The sequence below is a fragment of the Rhamphochromis longiceps genome, linkage group LG12 (assembly GCF_057381845.1).
Source record: "Rhamphochromis longiceps isolate RC_006_pf linkage group LG12, R_longiceps_female_GT1.1, whole genome shotgun sequence".
In the NCBI taxonomy this organism is placed as follows: domain Eukaryota; kingdom Metazoa; phylum Chordata; class Actinopteri; order Cichliformes; family Cichlidae; genus Rhamphochromis; species Rhamphochromis longiceps.
The window spans coordinates 39,982,702-39,993,343 of record NC_140568.1 but is presented as its reverse complement, the minus strand read 5'-3'; the positions used below and the strand labels follow the sequence as shown (position 1 = coordinate 39,993,343).

Sequence of the window (10,642 nt, the reverse complement as noted above, 5' to 3'; positions counted from 1 at the left end):
TGTTTGTTTTTCCTGAAAATCCTCTTTCAGACATTTAACCAAGCATGTAGTTTTATTTAATTCAAACTAGTGATGTCAAATGATTAAAATTTGTAATCAGATTAATCACAGGATTGCTGTGGATTAATTTTGATTAATCACAATTAAATATCATTCATTTTTTGTCATGGTCCTTGTGCCTGTCCTTAATAGGCGATATTAATAGGTCTGCAATTTGTTGCAATCCACTCGGCAATTGTGTCAGTCAAATTGTCCAAGGTAGGTTCACTGAGTCCCCGATGCTTCGTGAGTGGTTTGTTGCAAGCTGGGCGACAAAGTGCTAGCAGCATCCCCGACTAACGTATGCTTCGCGTTAATGTGATATTTTGAGCTGGAAGTGCTTTGGTGAAAACAATTCTTTCCTGCACAAAGCGCATAATACTTTATGTTGCTCGACTGTTCAGTCTTGTTGTTTTTATACTCAGATTTCCCATTGAGAGGGCCAACATGCTGTTTGTCATCTTGCATATTGAGTTGGTTGGTTCAGCTGCCCGTCACCAGATCAACTGCTCATTTGACTCTACTTGGACAAACTGCCCGAAATGTGTTGACAGAGACATTCCAGGGATTTTGAGTCATTCTGCTCTTCAGATGGGTTAACTGCGTTAAAAATGTTAATCAGATTAATCATGATGATGGATTAACCTGCATTAATGAGTTAATTTAGACAGCCCTAGTTCAAATACATTCATCACAGAAGTTTCTACTTTTATTGTTGTTTTTACATTTAATTGATTCCTTAGAAGAAAAGAACATTTGATTCTGATGGTTTTTAAATACTCCTGTTGTGCTGACACTGTTTTCTTGAACCAGTTGTAGCACTGATGTTGCTGTAAAATAGATATATAAGCTGCTGGACTAGTTCTAGGTTCTGAGGAGTGATGGAGCAAAGCACAGTGAAGAGACCAGAGCCAGAAACGTTTCAAATGAAAAGCAGCCATCTTTAATAAAACAGAAAAACATCAACACGATCAGTTGATGTTAAGTAGCTCACACTTATCCTTACATTTGTTCTAAACCCCACAGCTAGGTTGTTTCTTTAAGATTTAGTTTTTTATTTAAGAATCAGAAATCTTCATAATTTACTTCTTTAAGAGACTTTAAGAGAATTCAAGATCAGTCTGTTCTGTGCAGGACTAATAAAGCTAATTTAGTGTTATAAGCTCATTTAACTTGTGCTCATTATTAATCATCCTGATTAGTTTCTGTCTTGCACGAGCAATCAAATCTTATCAAAACCCTTTTTGGTGCGTTGACCCTTTAACACAAAGTTCCTGTAGAGAAATAAAAATAAATTTACTCCCGTGAGCAGGATGTCTCTCCGAGCACAGAGAGCTACCTGCGAGAGCGTGAAACTGTCACAGCGCGTGTAAAGCAGACACTGCTCTACAAAAAGGTCAAAACCACACAAAAGTTCAATTCATTTTTTATATAGTGTCAAATCACAAAAACGGTCACCTCAAGGAAGTTTTTGGGAGTCCCTACAACTCTAACCAAGTATAACACCATAGTTATTGTCTTAATTCACATGTCATGGTCTGAATAAAGCCTGTGTTTTGTGTGGATAGTTATGCTACAATCATGGCCAATAATCGGTATACCCTACACACGTTGCTCCACGTTTGGTGAAAGTAATGAGTTTAGGATTGTAAAAAAACGGAATATTTCATTCATTCGGTTTATACAACCTGATTGGATCCCTCCATCCTGATGACTGCTGCTGTGGATAATGGACCCAAACCATCCTCTGCATCTCCTACTGGACCTGCAGATAAACACTTCCTTCAACAACTGTTTCAGCTTCACTGACACAAAGATACAGAAAATCTACACCTCACACCACAATCCCTGTACTCAGTTTAGACATAAGATCCTTATTGTGTCATATTATGTATTGATTTATTGAACACTTCACTCTTTGTATTTTTTCTTTCATTGGCTTCATTTAATGCATTTATAAGAGCTCTATAATGTTGTTGTTGTTTTTTGTCTTTTTAATTATTTTTCAAGAAAGTGGACGTGATTAACAACTTCGAGGCAGTAGGACCTTAAACATGACTTTGACCAGAATCTGATTTGTGACATGTGACTGTAAATTCTTCTGTGTTGTCACAGTTCAATGTCATATTATGTCATATCAACAGTTTATATCAGTTTTGTTTTCTGATTATTAGCATTTCTGGTCTGTTCGCTGTGATTTTTCTCTTTGTTTTTCATTATTATTTCGGTGACATCTCTAACACTGGTCAGCTCATCACATTTCAGTTCATGACAAACTTGAAAGTTGGAGTCTAAAGGTCTAAACTCTTATGCAGGTTTGAGGCCACAGCCCAGGTAGTAAAAGCAGATATTGTGTTTGGTGGTTATTAATTAACTAGAAGACCATTACAACAGGTGAATTCTCTAAAACAACTTTGCTTTCTTGAAGGACTGTAAGGTTCAAGCTGTAAAGATGTGACATTTGATGAGTGTAGAAACTTTCCTGAACTGTAACGTGTTCAGAGACATTCAGAGATCCTGTGTCCCTGAACTCGAACTACTTACAGGATGTAGTCAGTTTACAGTAATACAGTCATCTTTGATTGAATCTGGTCAAAGGAAATTAACTTCACTGGTATACAAGCATATTTTAATGATGTATTATTTGAGAAAATAAACTTTTGACTTCATGTATTTCAGCTGCATTTTACTCAGAATTATACCCTCATGTTCATGAGGGTCAAGAATTTTTCTTTGTTTTGAGTGTGAGAGCGGAGGTCTGGCAGGCTGACAATCTAAACCCTGTGATGAATCCAAATTTATGTCTTTGGCTGCAACGACAACTTTAGTTCAAACTGCAGATAAAAACTCTGAGAACATGCTGACTTTTCCTACTTGAACTTCTGAAACACCACAGCTTCCTTTGTGTCATTTTTATGTTCTATTTAGGTTTCGTTTTTTTTTAAAGGAGAAGTCAAAATTTTCTAAATTTTTCACTTTTGTGTCGTTTTAAGGAGCACAAACTGAAAACTATCTGAATGACACACACAGCGCCCTCTGACGGACACAAGTGTTTTGTGCGTGTTTCAGTTTAACACGTGATCGTGATTCATGAAAATGAAAGTAAATTCCGACACTTTTGAACTGAGCTGAGACGCCATTACAGGGAGTCAGATCTCTGCTGAAAAACACACGTTTGGAGGATTTTAATCAGAAAGTTCAAGAGACACTAATTTGGTGAGTTAAAAATACTTAAAGATCAAATGGCTGAGAAACTTAGACTTTTTGAAAATTTTCTGAGCTGCCATGTGTGTTCAGAGACTTTCAGAGATCCTGTGTCTCTGAGCTGCAACCACAGCTTCTGTTCAAGCTGCCTGCAGAAATTCTGGGAACAAACTACAAACAAAAACTGTCCCATTTGTAAAAGAAAATCTTCAAAGGATCATCCAATTGTCAACTTTACACTGAAAGAACTTGCTGATTCAGTTGCTGGGAGACAGAAATCTGGATCATCTGAGACAGAAAAGAGAGAGAAGAAATTAACAGTGGTGTGCAGTAAACATGAGGAAGTGCCTAAACTGTTCTGTGTGGACGAGCAGAGAGCTGTGTGTCCTGTGTGTGACTTTTCTCTCCACCAGAGTCACAAAGTGGTTCCTGTAGAAGAAGCAGTCAGTGACCTGAAGGAGCAGCTGAAATCTGACTTAAAGTCTCTGCAGGACAAGAGGAACAAATACAAACAAGTGGAGAAAACATACAATAAAGTGATTCAACACTCCAAGAAGCAGCTGTTGTCCACAGAGAGGCAGATCAGAGCAGAGTTCAACAAGCTCCAGCAGTTCCTGAAAGAGGAAGAGGAGTCCAGACTGGCAGCTCTGAGGGAGGAAGAGGAGCAGAAGGGGAGGACTATCAGCAGAGAGATGAAGATGATTGAGGAGCAGATCTCCTCTCTGTCAGACAGCATCTCTGCTGTTGAAGAAGAGCTGCAGAAACACAGCGTGCCATTCCTCAGCAGTTATAAAGACACTCAGAGCAGAGCCAGAGCCCAGAGCTCAGTGTCAGATCCACAGCTGGTCTCAGGAGCACTGATAGATGTGGCCAAACACCTGGGCAACCTGTCCTTCAGAGTGTGGGAGAAGATGAAGGAGAAGGTCCACTTCAGTCCTGTCATTCTGGACCCAAACACTGCAAGTGGCTGGCTCTATCTGTCTGATGATCTGACCAGTGTGAGATATGGAGACACATGGCAGCAGCTTCCTGATAATCCAGAGAGAAACACTAAGCATACCAATGTTTTTGGCTGTGAGGGCTTCAGCTCAGGGAAACACAGCTGGGAGGTGGAGGTGGGAGACCATCCTGTCTGGAATGTGGGTTTAGTTAAAGAGTCAGTTGACAGGAAGGGAGAGTGTTCTGGTTCACCAAAATATGGAATCTGGTGTTTAACACATCGCATTGGAAAATACACTAATGGTGTTGGTCAGACTGTGACAGTGAAGAAGAGTCTCCAGAGGATCAGCGTCCAGCTGGACTATGACAGGGGGGAGGTGTCCTTCTATGACCCTGAAGACATGACTCACATCTGCACTCACAGAGACACTTTCACTGAGAAACTCTTCCCATATTTCAGTGTTGGAAAGGCAGGAGACGCCAAAACCTCTGATGTCAAAATCTGTCAGACTGAGATTTGATTGTAAAGTGATTCTTTATTTTAACTGTTTTTTCAGTACAGCAGCAGGGTTAATTTTAGGGAAATTATTAATCACACTGTCTAACTTCATTATCAGGTTTTATTTCATTTTGTTGTTCTAGTGGAACTATTAGCAATTCAATGAAACCAAAGCAACTTTTTCATGTGATAATCTTGTGACCCACTCGAGTTTCTGTAAGAAACTTTTACATTTTTTTCTTGTTTCTTTTAAATTAATATTTTCAGAATATTTCTCATGTTGTTCATGTAAATATTTTTGATAGTTTTAAAATCTGAATGATGATTTCTTTGCTTTTCAAAGTTGTTGAGTGTGAACAGCAAACTGTGACACTTCTTAAAAGAAGGATTCATGATTAAACATCAGCAAGAGTCAACTTTACAACTACAAGATTTAAATGTCCTGATTATCAGCATCTTGTTTTCAGTAAATAACATTTGAAAGTAACACGTCTTCTTTAAAGTTTTCTAAATTCAAAGAAATGACTTCTAAGTTGTGACGCTGTCTCATCAGTGTAACTACACTTGATTGATTTCATTAAAAATGTTCTTTCTTGTGTTGTTTTTAACCTTAATCAGAAGCTGACATCTCTCACAGTTTGAAAGGTTTCTGGATCTTCTCATGTTTCATAATTAGGTTTTAATTTGATTTTCAAACTTCACTCTCAGTCTCAGTGTTTCAGTGAATCACCTACCTTTGATTTGTACTTCAATGTTATTCTTTAACTGCTCTCTTTGATTATTGAGATCACAAAATGTTTCTGTGAAGTGAAATAAATAAATTCAGTGATTCTGTTGTTGTTGTGTTTGACAGTAAATCAGCTTTTCAGACACAGTCATTAGTTCAGATTCATTTAACATGGAAACTCACTTTGATTGTTGTGTTTACATTTAACTGACTCCTTAGAATAAAATATTATTTGCTTCTATTAGTTTGTAAATATTCTTGTTGTGCTGAAGCTGTTTTATTGAAACAATCAGCAGATTTTATCAAATCAAGAATTGATTTTAAGCAGCTACATTTTAAATCTTTTTTTCAGACCAACATTCACATTTAACCCCAGACAGAAATCAAATGTGATCATTGATAAACTTTACATTCTCACAGCTAATCTGTATGTTTACAACCTCAGAAAATAGTTTGTATGAACAAAGCTGCAGAGATTTCAGATGAAGGTGCAGCTTTATAATAGTGATGTTTTATTTGTATATTATATTTACGCACAAGATGGAGACAAAGTTCAGATTTTGTTTTCTAGTAAAAATGTTTACACTGTAAACATTTACACTTATCCCATTTTTAAATGTAAATCATTAAATGTTAGAAATGACTTCACTTAACAGATAAACAGAACACTAAGACTGAGCCAAGTTCATCTGTAAATATTTTAAATAAACAAATAAAATGTCTAATCTCACTTTCACCTCAGGTCAGTGTCAGTCTGATCAGCTCAAATCCAGAATCCTGCTGCGATAAAGCAAATTGTCTCTTTAGGATCAAATCAAACTGATGCTGCTGATGTGGTCGCTGTAGTGTCTGTAAGTTTGAGTCTTGTGTGTCATCTGCAACCACCACACATTCAGAGGGGGAGAGAGGGCAGTACAGGCCTCGACCAACACCCACAAAGCTCTCCTGCAGGGAAAGAATCTGGCCAAAACTCCACTGGTTAAAATGTCTCTGCTCTCTGGTGTCACTGTAGTGCAGAGGCTTCAGAACTAGAATCCTCTGGTTTAAGGATTTCTTCAACATTAAATAATCCAGTGACAGTTGTCTGTATTTCCACCGCTGCACACAAACAATAACTGTTAACAATGAATTCAGCAAACTTTATTTTTCAAATTGTAAACAAATACAGTTTAAAACAGCATTTCTGTCGCTGCCACAGAGTAACTCACATTAGGACCCCGTCCTCGTTTGGGCTGTTAAAAGTCAATTTACTCGCGTGAGCAGGATTTCTCTCCGAACGCAAGGAGGTGTCCGTCAGAGCGTGAAACTGTCACAGTGCATGTAAAGGAGACACTGCTCTACAAAAAGTGTGATTTTTATCCTGGTGGGAGCAGAACAGCTAAAGTAAGAGGGAAATTCATAACAGTTTTTTAAATGAGACATGTAGTTTTGATCTTCTTTTGCTGCTGGTTCAGTGAATTTTGGTCTGAGAGTGACGAAACCTGCAGCTGCAGAATCTGTGAGGTGTCGGCTTTCAGCTCCTGACAGCATGTCCACTTACGTGACATCGGATGAAAGATCCACACTTTGTGTTTAAATCCATTCACCTGCTGTTATTTCCTGTTTTAGCTGTTTGCTGTGTTGAAATAGTTTTGTGAGCTTTAAGCTGAGATTTACACCTTAAGATCACACACAGAAACACAGAGAGAGTCAGAAGCAGGTCCAACCAGCTGGGCAGCTGCCCTTTTGTAATGATCCCTGGCAAGTGATTGACCTACTGTGCACAGATCAGCCAATAGACACATACCAATTAACTTTAAATGGGCCAATAGATACAGGCCTTACACTTGAAAGACAAGAGAAACAGAGGAATAACACTGCCACTAGTCGTGGCATGTAACAATTATACCTCAGACTGCATGTTTGAGGTATAATTTTAATCTCCAAAAAATGCATGAATTTAATACAAATATGTGGGGATAGAAACAAAGCATCAATCCTATCATGGTAGACTTGATCCCATAGCAATACCAGAGTCGGTATCGATACTATCAATACTTGGATCGATCTGCCCACCTCTACTGATTGCATTGTTCTTCAATACGTAAGATACACTTCACATTCTTGGTCTCATTTTTTTTTTTTTTTTTGCCATATTAAGATAAAGTAAAACATGAGAAGTTAAAATGTTTTATTTCTTTTCCTTTTTTGTTTTTGTTTTGAGGGCAACTACTCACACAAATAATATGAGTATCTGAACGACAGCCTAGCAGCACCATCTGGTGAAGACAAATAACATATTGTAGATATCAAGTGGAGGTGGAAAAAAGGCTGCAGAGAACCCACACAAACATGACAAGTCCACACAGAAAGGCCCCGCCCAGGTGATGAAGATGAACTTGGGGCCTTCTTGCTGTGAGGCAACACTGCCTTTGGACACCTGCTTTTTAGGTGGTCAGACACACTGAAACACTGAGGAGTCTGAGGCTATCATGTGGGTAATCTGTTGGTTTCTGGCTCACTATTTTTGTCATGTATGTCTTCTTATTGTCTTTTAACAAGAGAGTGGAGAGCAGGAGGCAGAAGCTTCAGACAAGAGGAGGCTGCAGCTGAAATTGTGGGAATCATCACTATAACATCATAGTTTGTGAATGAGCTCTCCAAAACCACTTTCAATCCTGCCTTATGTAAAAGTTCAGGTTTGCTCAATGTATAAAGTGATGTTATTCATTTAGACACAGGTCACTGTTACATTAAGATTCTTCATGAGTTCATTCACATGTTTTCATAAACCCGATTAAGAAATGAGCAACATCATGCATTTCTATTTGCAGAATTTGTCAGTACATGAAGTGGTGCATGATGCTTCTGATTTGATTTTGTTAGCTTGGCAGCTATATTTTGATAGTTAATTTCATAATTACAACAGGCAAACTTTAAAGTGAGTCATATAAACTACAGTCTGCAGAGAGCTGTCACTGCCATTTGCTGTTAACTCATCCTTGATCCTGCTTCTACTTCCTGTGTAATACGTTTCCAAAAGACACAAACTAACCCTCGTATTTTTTTGTTAAATCTCAGACTATAATTATTACTGTCACCTGTCACAGATTGTCTTCATCATGATAAACATGTTAAAATTAATTACAAATACATTACATACAAATTTTATATACCATATATGTACTCAGAGCAGAGCCCAGAGCTCAGTGTCAGATCCACAGCTGGTCTCAGGAGCACTGATAGATGTGGCCAAACACCTGGGCAACCTGTCCTTCAGAGTGTGGGAGAAGATGAAGGAGAAGGTCCACTTCAGTCCTGTCATTCTGGACCCAAACACTGCAAACTGCTGGCTCTATCTGTCTGATGATCTGACCAGTGTGAGACAAGGAGACACAAAGCAGCAGCTTCCTGATAATCCAGAGAGAAACACTAAGTATGCCACTGTTTTTGGCTCTGAGGTCTTCAGCTCAGGGAAACACAGCTGGGAGGTGGAGGTGGGAGACCATCCTGTCTGGAATGTGGGTTTAGCTAAAGAGTCAGTTGACAGGAAGGGAGAGTGTTCTTCTTCACCAAAATGTGGAATCTGGTGTTTACTCCATCGTAGTGGAAAATACACTAATAGTGATGGTCAGACTGTGACAGTGAAGAAAAGTCTCCAGAGGATCAGAGTCCAGCTGGACTATGACAGGGGGGAGGTGTCCTTCTATGATCCTGAAGACATGACTCACATCTACACTCACAGAGACACTTTCACTGAGAAACTCTTCCCATATTTTCATGTTTGGAAGGCAGGAGACGCCAAAACCTCTGAAATCAAAATCTGTGAGATTGAGATTTGATTGTAAAGTGATTCTTTTTTTTTAACTGTTTTGATTTTTTTTTTCAGTCCAGCAGCTTAATTTTAGGGACATTATTCATCAAACTTTCTAACTTAATTATCAGGTTTTATTTATTTTTTGTTGATTTAGTGGAAGTATTAGCAGTTCAATTAACCGAAAGCAACTATTTTATGTGACCCACTCGACCGACTCGAGTTTTTGAAAGAAAAGTTTACTTTTTATATTTCTTTTAAATTCATGTTTTCAATATTTCTCATGTTGTTCATGTGAATATTTTTGATAATTTTAAAATCTGAATGATGATTTATTTGCTTTTCAAAGTTGTTGAGTGTGAACAGTAAACTGTGACACTTCTTAAAAGAAAAAAGGATTAATGATTAAACTTGTGTCACACCAGCAAGAGTCAACTTTAAAACTACTGGATCCTAATTATCCTGATTATCACCATCTTGTTTTCAGTTAAACAACCATTTTAAAGTAACACGTCTACTTAAAAAAAAAAAAAAAAATCAAAGACTTGACTTCTAAGTTCAAAAACTGTCTCATCAGTGTAACTACACTTGATTTGATTAAAAATATTTTTTCTTGCGATATTTTTAACTTCAATCAGCAGCAGGCGTCTCTCACAGTTTGAAAGATTTCTGAATCTTCTGATCCTCTTTTATAATCAGGTTTTTGATTTTTAAACTTTGCTCTCAGTCTCAGTGTTTCAGTGAATGAAAATAGGTCCTACCTTTGATTTTTACCTCAATGTTATTCTTTATTTGGTCTTTTTGATTATTGAGAATCACAAAATGTCTGTGTGACGTGAAATAAATCAAATTCAGTGATTCTGTTGTTGTTGTGTTTGACTGAAAATCAGCTTTTCAGACACATTCAGTCGTTAGTTAAGATTTATTTAACATAGAAACTCACTTTCATTGTTCTTTTTATATTTAACCGACTCCTTAGAATAAGAAATTATTTGCGTCTATTGGTTTTTAAATATTCTTGTTGTGCTGAAGCTGTTTTATTGAAACAATCATAATCAGATTTTGTTTTCAGACCAACATTCACATTTAAGCTCAGCTCTTATAAACTGCATATCAGAGAAGACTTGTGCAGTTTGTTTTGATGGAGTCACTGATTCTCACTTTGATCTGATCCTCAATGTGAAACATTACCAGGCAGAAATCAAATGTAATCATGGATAAAGTTTACATTCTCACACCTGATCTTCATCTTTATAAACTCTAACTTGTGTTGTTTAACAGTAAATTTAATATTTACACTGACAGAGCAGAGCTGGAAATAGTTTGTATGAACAAAGTTGCAGAGATGTTTGATGAAGTTCCAACTTTATAATATTGGTGTTTTATTCATATATTATATTTACTCATAAGATGGAGACAAAGTTTATATCATCAAAGGTTT

At 37.4% G+C, this 10,642-nt stretch overlaps 1 protein-coding gene across 3 annotated transcripts; it reads left to right on the top strand.

The window, feature by feature from the left end:
• Positions 1 to 2,919: 2,919 nt before the first annotated feature.
• On the top strand, positions 2,920 to 9,229 carry LOC146657944 (E3 ubiquitin-protein ligase TRIM35-like). Of its 3 annotated transcripts, none has more exons than XM_085427077.1 (2): positions 2,920 to 4,058; positions 8,591 to 9,229. In XM_085427077.1, exons 1-2 carry the CDS (start codon positions 3,282 to 3,284, stop codon positions 9,227 to 9,229), a joined length of 1,416 nt encoding a protein of 471 aa, XP_085283203.1. In that variant the 5' UTR covers positions 2,920 to 3,281. The 3 variants fall into 3 exon arrangements, with proteins under 3 accessions (XP_085283203.1, XP_085283202.1, XP_085283200.1); XM_085427076.1 differs by having other exon boundaries at positions 2,920 to 4,166; positions 8,693 to 9,229; XM_085427074.1 differs by lacking the exon at positions 8,591 to 9,229 and having other exon boundaries at positions 2,920 to 4,740.
• The last annotated feature ends 1,413 nt before the right edge of the window (positions 9,230 to 10,642 follow it).

Coding starts and splice junctions, on each gene's coding strand:
- LOC146657944 (XM_085427076.1), top strand. CDS start 3,282: ATGGCTGAGAAACTTAGACTTTTTGAAAATTTTCTGAGCTGCCATGTG. Junction 4,167..8,692: donor GGGAGAAGATGAAGGAGAAG/GTCCACTTCAGT, acceptor ATGAAGGAGAAG/GTCCACTTCAGTCCTGTCAT.